The following is a 9267-nucleotide window of genomic DNA, read 5'->3' on the forward strand; positions in this document are numbered from 1 at the left end:
ATTTCTGAACATCACTTGTGTTCGAGATGTTGGGTTCGTATCACCTGTACGAACACTGACAGTCAGATTGACGGGGGTATCTTCCAATGTGTTAGCCACCTGAATACCGATAATGGGTGGTTCTATTGGCGGAATTGCTATAAAAATGTGCAAAACATATTTGATATTATCCATGGAAAGTCGTAAACAGGTAAAGTTTCGAATATAATAATGTAAACTATATGTTAACTACTGTACCCAGTGGGCACACCCGACGTTGAAATTTCAACGTTGTATCAACGTTGAAATTTCAACGTGATTTCAACTAGCCTCTAGGTTGAAATCAGGTTGAAATCCTAACCTGTGCCCACTGGGTTGCTCATGCACATACAGTAACAGTTCTCCCTCTTAGAAAAAGGGTTATTGGTTGTGCTATATGTAAAGCCCTCCAGAGAAAAGGTTCTTGAAAATTAAATTTTTCTGGCATTCCTTTTGGGTACTTCGTAAAATCATTTAAGGTTCCACCGTCCCGTTCTGCCCTGTGTACCTCCATTGTCTGACTATATCATTTACCAACGGGTATGAAAAATTAAAATGGAAAACGACACTGATCTGTTTACACATTTTGCTTTTAAAAGTTGGTCTGTAACAAACAATTTTCATTTGTATTCTTTCTAATGATAATAGGAAGCTCACGATCTTGTAGAGGCTTTGGGAGTGTACACAAAAGTTCAGGCAGGCTTGAATGGTTTGACTAGGCGAGCGACATGAGAACTGATGGCTATTGATGCAGAAACAGGTGACATTTATTCTTAGTCTATATGACATCATATCTTAGAAGGTATAATGAATGTTTAGCAAGCTGAAACTTTTACATAACTGTGGGTATGATCTTGATATCCACATTATTGAACACGCATTTAGATTGTGTATAGGAAGCATTAATTGAAGATAATAGATAATATTCATTCACATGTACCTGAATTGCAAGTGTCTCCATACCATCCTTGATAACAGTCGCATAGATTTTCTCCGTAACACACACCAAGACCTGAACAGTTGTTCACCTTATCACAAATAGCTTCAAAACAAAACACAATGTGAACAATAACGCTTTGGAAATCAAAATGGACTTTGCAAGTTCTTTTTAAATTATACTACAGCAGATGTACCTAATCTAATTAGAACATGCAAACAAACAAACAGGACATGGGATACCTTAAAGCATCCCACATTTACAATTCACTTTTTCGGTAAATCCCATAAGCCTTTGCGAGTACACCTGAGATGTCGTCATTTGACGTCACGCCGATCTGCGCCGATGCTCACATCGTTTTGAACATTGTTGACTGCGCATTGCCAGTCGGCGTGACGTCAAAAGACGAGTTCTCAGGTATACTCTTATGGGATTTACCTAAAAGGTGAATCATTCGAGTGTATCGTCTCATCCTATAAGAGACATCTAATTTTAGGATGGTTGCATTTGGAAATGACAGTCGAAAACGCAATTCTACTCACCCTTAACATCAGGAAAATGGACTTCTATTGAATTAGCAAAAGACCGAACCGAAGCAGGTGGTGTATTTCCTACGTTGTCAGTGGCTATAGCAGAAATATTGTATCTCATTCCCATAGGAAGGTCAAGGGTTACGATGTTGTCGATCAGATTTTCTTCGATAACCTCTTTGCCAGAATCTGCAACATCCAAATTGTTATTGTTGTAATTTAGTTTATGAGCAAAGTATTTGCAATTGAACAAGATTCTTACTTTCATTTTCATGGAAAAAAACCCTCTAGAAACAGTTTCAACCAAAATTATTCAATTCAACTAGGGCATGCCTTATAGTTACAATCAAAGTATCATTAATCGCTCCTTTGCTAGCAGATGCATTGTATTGATGCTTTGTATTCTTTTTGTAGTTCGAAGGCCATATTCACCAAATCACCTCTTTTTCTTATCGAAAGACTTGTTTACAAAGTAAGATGCCGAAATAGCTTGGTGATAAAAGGACTTAATGAAATAAGCAATTTGCAACGTTCTAGATATTTTTGCGTACCTGTATCCATCAGTATATTAACATACTTCACTCCGGAAGCTACATCGTACTTTTCCAGTTGCAAGGTAAGTATACCAGAAGCAAGTGTGTCCTCTACCAGCGTCACATTCACAGACGGGAGACCAGCATCGATCTACAAATATAACATAATTATGGTGTTATCGTATCTTCATTAATAAATTACCATTCCGTAACTGATTTATACGACTCAAGTTTTATCATTAGCACATCCAAAATCCCTGATGAGCCGCATTAAATCAAAATATTTGGTGGGCAAAATAGCAGTGGCGTAGCGACGGGGTGGGGGGGGGGGGGGGGAGGGGGTAATTAATTCCGCGCCCCTCCAAGCGCTGCAAGTCAAAACTAATTATGTATCCTTAGCACTGGACGCCACAACCTCTAGCTACGCCACTGGAAAATAGCTGCATGCATGTGCTGCTGCTGATATATGGTATTCAGAATAAAACGGTTCGAATCGAAACCTGACCCTGGATCATTCACCTATATGTTTACATATTAGTTCTAATAAGTCTAACGTGCGTGGTCTCCTACTTTTATTCATAGGCCTAATATCCATACCGTGTTGAAAATAGGTGGTGTGTCGATAGGATCATTCTGATCGAATATAATTCTTGCTTCAGCATCAATCACAGCCAAGTCAGCGGTGCTTCTCTTTGCCCGGACACTGTAGGTAACGAACCCCTGACCATCAGTTCCGTTTTCTGGGTTTGGAGGAAGGAATCCAATCGAAGGATCCGTCGGTTGTTGACCTGCAGGTTTGTAGCATATGGTAAATTCCTGGATGACTTGATAATTTAACTTGTTTTACTAATATTTTTCTACATAATATTTGTAGTTTAAGTTATAGTTAGATCTTAACCTCGTTAGATCGTTTATAAGTCTGATTGGCGTTTTTCTAACATTCAGTGTACAAACGTTTTGATCGGCGATTTAAATGGTATTATTTAGCTCTGAAAATGACCAATGAGAACGATTCCGTAATGTAGGTGATTTAAACAATAAAAGATTTCATCATCTTCAAGATCTAACTTATTCAAAAGTCTTACAAAAACCAAAACGACTATTGTGAGTATGGGTTTCACAATGTTTGTGAATTTTAGCAATAACATATGAACTAGAATTAGACTAATGTATTTTACCTGTTTCTGCATCAATAGCCACCAGTTCCCATGTCGCTTGCCTAGTCAGAATATTCAAGCCTGCCCGAACTCTTACGTACACTCCCAAATCCTCCACAAGATCGTGAGCTTCCTATTATCATTCGATGGAATACGAAAGTAAATTGTTCGTTATAAAATTGTAACTTTTTTAAACAATTCAAAATTTATCAAATATATTTTTTGCAAAATTGTAGTAAAGATGTGTAATTTCCTGTTAATCTTTTCTGTAAATTATTTTGTTTTGCTTTGTTTGTGTCACATTACTATTTAAACGACCAGAAAGCGAGATCTGCGCTGCATATAATCAGAATGATGATGAACATTACACCGTCAAAATATTTATTTGATAACGAATCAAACAAACATACTTGCAATATTCCACTTGGGTTCTCCACTTCTTGTGTGAAGTTACCAAATCCATAACTGCCTACACGAAGAGTCCTAATATCTATATCCTCATCCAGGATGTGGCGATAAAAACACGTTGAGCAGGGGCCGTAGCGTTAATGTCATTTTCAAATCGGATTCGATAAGATAACACTGCTTGGACTGGTACAAATCTGGCATCTCCGTATCCAGCGGGTCCGATGATATCATTCTGAAAACAATTGCACGTTTTAATATCATACAGTATATTACATTGTCATATCAGAAAAAAAAAAGAATTTATAAATCCTATCATCATGATTATAATCTTCTACTTTCTTCTTCCCCATGTTTTAGGTTTGATACATTTTTTAAGCCACCGCGGTACACGAAGATGTCAATAACATTGGACTATTCCAGAAAATAGATGCACACCCCCTATAGAGGAGTTCGGATATCCAGACTTTTTACTAAGTCGTCAAAGTCAGAGATCCTGAACTTGAGAGCTTATTTTAGACATTTCCGTGATTTTTCCTTAATTTAATTGGATTTCTAAGCTTTTTCAAGCGACAATGGCAACTGGAATTCCAGTCGTTTTCAGAAAGCAATCTTGGAAATCCAGACATTTTTTTGATTAAAAAGTTACTCCTCTATAGCTGGTGTGCATTTATTTTCTGAATAGCCCATTAGAAGACGTTTCTCTTATTATGACACTTAATGTTTGCAGCTGTTCCGTTAGTTTTGCAATAGTGTCTTGCTCGTCACATTTTTTATGTTTTTTTTATTTCCGCGTCATATCAATATGGTACGTATCTATGCGTGTCATAGACCTTTTGATGTATAAATATATATCAATATGTAACTGTATGTATTGTTTGTCATTCATAAGCCATGGTCACTGCTTTTTGTATGTTTTTCGTGTGACGTTAATAAATATATTGAAACGGAAACTGAATATCTAAGACGTTGAAGAAAATATTGTCATAAAATCTGAGCACGAACTTCAAACTTACCGGATCTATTGATCGAGGCCAACCAAGCAAGTTTTCTAAGAAGTTTCTCGCTCCATTCAGGAAGTCATTGGTGATTTTCATCCTAAGATTGTTCAATTTGTCAACAGTGTCGCCAATATTTTCTAGAAATTCATTAAGGCTCTGACCTAATCTGTCTCGAGTATTGCTTATGATGGGGATTATATCATCGATGAAAGTTGACAAACCATTTCTAATATTATTGATTTTGTCACTTATTGTGTCCATGATGTCATTGAATGCCATTGATGCCCTGTCAGTAATGTCCCTGATGCCATTCCTTGCTGTGTCTTTAATTGCTTGCCACTGAGGATCGGTAATATCTCTGACATTGTTTATTGTGTCCAAAACTGTATCCTTAACATTATTTACCCCATTACGTACAGAGTCTGCCCACTGTCTTACAGTATCAATAGCATCATTTTTGATATTATTGAAGGCATCCCCAAATGCATTAGTTGTGCTGTCAAACGTTTGATCGAACGTGTCTTTCAAGCCACGACCAGCTTCTATGAGTGTATTCTTTACATCGTTAAAGGATTCAGCATCACGCAGATCACGAGCAGTATTGGTAATAATCTCACCGGCTTCGCTAGCCCCACTTCCTAAAGAATCAGTGATATCATCATAGCCATTTATAAGCGAATCTCTTATTTTGTCATAGCCATCTAATGCAGAATCAACAAATTCGTCGACAGTGTTTGAAACTGTAGTTGAGATATCACGACCACCATCGACAAAAGAATCGGAAATACCTTGAAAATCTATGTCTTCAAAAGAATCAATAATACTCCCAGCAGCGACATTGAATGTGTTCTGGATATCATCAAATGCACCGATTACAGTACCACCAATGTCAGTCGCACCATCGTAAAACTCGCTAGCAATGTTGTCAATTTCTCGTCCTACTCTGTCTGCTAACTGTCCCCCGGTGTCTAATAAGGTTTCACCTACTTCACCTGCGAATGTGCCTGCATCTTGGAGAAACTCACCGGCAATATCGGTCAAGTCCTTCACTCTATCCGTGGTATAATCGAAACCATCAATGAAACCATCGCGAACTATCGGCCATGCATGTTTTATTTCTCTTTGAACTGCGTCAATTAACTCGTTTGTGGTTGAGCTAATTGTACTTGCAATGGTAGCAACGACAGTATTCAACCCGTTTCTTCCACTCAACCCGGCTTTTCCGCTAAGTTTTATAATCCCCTTGTACACTATATAGTATAAAATAACACAATATACAAAAAATAAAAAAAAGAACTCAATAAATATCACAAATAACCGAATATAAGAGTAGTCAAGAGAGTGATGTGACCAGATATGCTGCACTTACGACAGGTCGTCTCAAAATAGATCGTAAGCTACGATGTATTACAAGGGCATTTTACTATAAATAAATTTACCATTGATACAAATCGTATAATTTGAAAAGTAGACATATTAGGCCCTAGGAACCGACCCCCGGATTTTTGGAGACATGTTTTTTGGAAACCTTAACCATATGGGATTTGAAATCAGGTTTGTCTACAAACATGTAGACCCTGGGTTAAACGCTTTTTAAAATGGCCGCCAGAATCCCACATAATGGCATTAAATACAGATTTGAAGTAATTGTGACATTGACTAAAGCATACGTTTGCAAATAAAAAGCATTGATTCAGGATATCAGCTATGTATGGCATTGGACTAGCCTTGAATCTTTTTTGGTTTTGCCACTGCTTTGACAGACTATCTAAGAGTCATCTAAACTCAGAGGTAGGGAATCGATGGAGAATCTTTCAGAATCATGTACTTTGGAGGTAATCTCCTTGACAATCTGCTGTCCACGGGTATGCAGAGCATAACACGTTTGTAGTGGACATTTTTACCCTAACAACCATTCGCAGGTGAGAGCTAATAGGCACTACAAGCACCTACCAGTATCCGATAAGCGACCTTCACCCCAATGCCGAAATGATACCCTACTGTTAGTTACTGTTTAACAGAAAAATGACAAAATATAATGAAGAAAACAAAACGAATTTAAACAATTTTAATGCGCTTTCACTTACCCGCCTTAGAAGCATAAAGAAGTGGTTTAATTGGAATGATGGATATCAAACCTTCAACGACGGTCTCTTGTAGAAGTTGTCCAAATGCAAAATCCTCGTTATCATCGATTGCTACTCTTGTAAGATAACCCGCAGCCCCTGCTACGGCTCCACCTATACCAGCAATAGGGCCGATGAAAACCGATGTTGCACCCCCTATTACACCAGTAACAAGTGCACCGGCATAACCACCAGGTGTAGTCTCCTCAGTTGTTAATTTATATAGCCCAGTATTAACTACTGCCCCGACAGTGGCACCACCTCCGACGATCACAATAAGTATTGCGATAGCTAATGGATTTGTAACTTTGGGGTCTATGTTTTCAATTGGATTGTTATTTGCATAGCAATAAAGATTTGTAGATTTGCCACCAATGCCGTACGGATCTAGAGTAAGAAATCGCCCATGTTGAGGATGGTAGTATCTAGCTCGCATGTAGTAAAGTGCTGTGGATTCTTGGACCTTACGGACACCCCATTTACCAATAAACTGGTACCTATTGGTGATGTTTTGTACCGATGTGATCACGTTTCCAAACGGGTCATATTGGTAAGTATTTTGAATTGTTTGTTGATTATCCGTTAAAGCCATGACTGATCTGCGAAGGCAAGAATGTACCCCACGGTTTATTAATGAATAACATTTATGCTCTTTTTTTATTTTTCAGTATTTCATTTGCAAAACAATGTATGGTGATATTTATAGGTTAATAAATGCGTACCACATGTTGCTCGAAAAAATGTACAAGTGCATAATTTTGTACATTTTCTCGAGCATATTGAGCAGCAAGTGATAAGAATAATATTAAACCATTTCATTTTCGAGTTTTTTTAAAGAAAAATATGTTTTAGAGCTCTTCAAATCACCAACTATTTCTTATGGAAATGTTACAGTATTAAATAGTAGTGCTGGTATACGCTTCGGCATTAATGTAAAAATTGTTATTAAAAGTACAATAACCTTAGATAACAATTCTTAGTTGGTCAAAGACTTTGGAAGGATAGACATTAAGACATATAATTTGGGTCCGACAGCTTAGCAATTAATTTATAAGGATTTTATTAAAGTTGTAACAACTAACCCCAAAGCATCGTAATGGTAATAATATATTTGGCTGGTGTTCGAAGGCAACATTGCAACAAGGCCGTGATAAGATGCATGGATGTAATATACCCCAGTCCCCTCGTCATCAACCTGTAATATCAACCCGAATATCAAGTAAACGAAAGCCACAAAAGCTGCTGTACGAGATAATCATGATATTATCTATCATAAAATCAAAACAATGAAATGAATTCTTATGATATAAGTTTTATCAACTTCGTAATATCAGCATTTAAGCGGAATTGTTTTAACAGCTTTTACTTACCTCTTCCAATATATCAGCTCCAAAATACCCAAAAGGATCCACAAGAAAGGTTGTTGTTCTCTCAGAGCACATCTGTTGGTACAAGTTTCCTAAGGCATCATAAAGAAAACTACAATCTTCCCTCGAAGTGGCGATGCCCGTGAGTACACTCTCAGCACTGTACGTAAATGTTTCAGTTTCTCCTTGTGCTTGATCGTCTATTTCAAGCAAGTTTCCATTTAAATCGTATTTGAAACTAATATCGCCACCAAATGATTCGTACTGACTCAGGTTGTTCACTGTATATGCCATATCAAGGTCTCCATATGACTGTACACGCCTGTTCTTAGCATTATCATATGTTATTCGTGTTTCCCTGCCAGTTGAATCTACCCATCCTGTCACTTGAGATATTGCATCATATCTGTAATTCCAATTACCGTATGTTGTGTTCATAGCCTTCATGCGGTTTCTGACATCAAAACCGTACTCCAAATTAAGAATTGTAGTACTACAATCCCGGAAAAAATGTGTTCGAACACCCACTGTAATTCCCATGTTCATCTTAGTATAGTGCGCACGCTATATGAGTCACTGGAAACTAAGATTTATAATAGAGTTCTCTCAATGTTCATCTTAAGCATATCCCTCCCTTTCCCCACCAATCAATGTTGGGAGAAGATATGTGAAGATGAGCATATTGGGTATGCCAACATTGTACGGGGGTAGAAGGGGGACTATTTCCAATAAGGCCTTTAAAGTGTTCGAACAATATTTTCTGAGATTGTCTGAGGAATTCTAAAATCAGTGTTCGCTTTTTTCACATTTGGGATCATAACTTCAGATCCAGTTGAGCGATTCAAATGAAACTTGGACATGTTAGTTTATATATAATAGGAACACATGCAATAAATAATATTACATTACATCCACAAATATATCAGGGATCGGTCACTTTAAACATATATTTTCATCAAATTTTGAATAATTTAAGTCGAATAAGACGTAAAATACCTGATACATATCCCCAAACAGTTTAAAAGATAGCAATTTGAATAGCTAAAAAGTTGACAATGTTTTTTTACAATCATGGACCATCTTTTATATTTGCTATAACACTAAGGGCACCGTCAATCAAACATCACACGGATGTGGGATGCAAATTTGTCAATGCTATCTGCAGTAGATAGCAAAATAATGCAACGACATCT

The 9267-nt window shown here is 37.3% G+C and overlaps 1 protein-coding gene across 1 annotated transcript; it reads right to left on the reverse strand.

Annotated features, from left to right (window-relative positions):
• Nucleotides 1–3665: 3665 nt before the first annotated feature.
• LOC140145132 (uncharacterized) lies at nt 3666–8614 on the reverse strand. The gene is made up of 5 exons (XM_072166909.1): nt 8078–8614; nt 7790–7902; nt 6669–7306; nt 4597–5831; nt 3666–3815 (listed from the first exon to the last, which is right to left on the reverse strand). Exons 1-5 carry the CDS (start codon nt 8612–8614, stop codon nt 3666–3668), a joined length of 2673 nt encoding a protein of 890 aa, XP_072023010.1.
• Nucleotides 8615–9267: the final 653 nt, after the last annotated feature.

This window comes from Amphiura filiformis, unplaced genomic scaffold (assembly GCF_039555335.1).
Source record: "Amphiura filiformis unplaced genomic scaffold, Afil_fr2py scaffold_145, whole genome shotgun sequence".
NCBI classification, from domain to species: Eukaryota; Metazoa; Echinodermata; class Ophiuroidea; order Amphilepidida; family Amphiuridae; genus Amphiura; species Amphiura filiformis.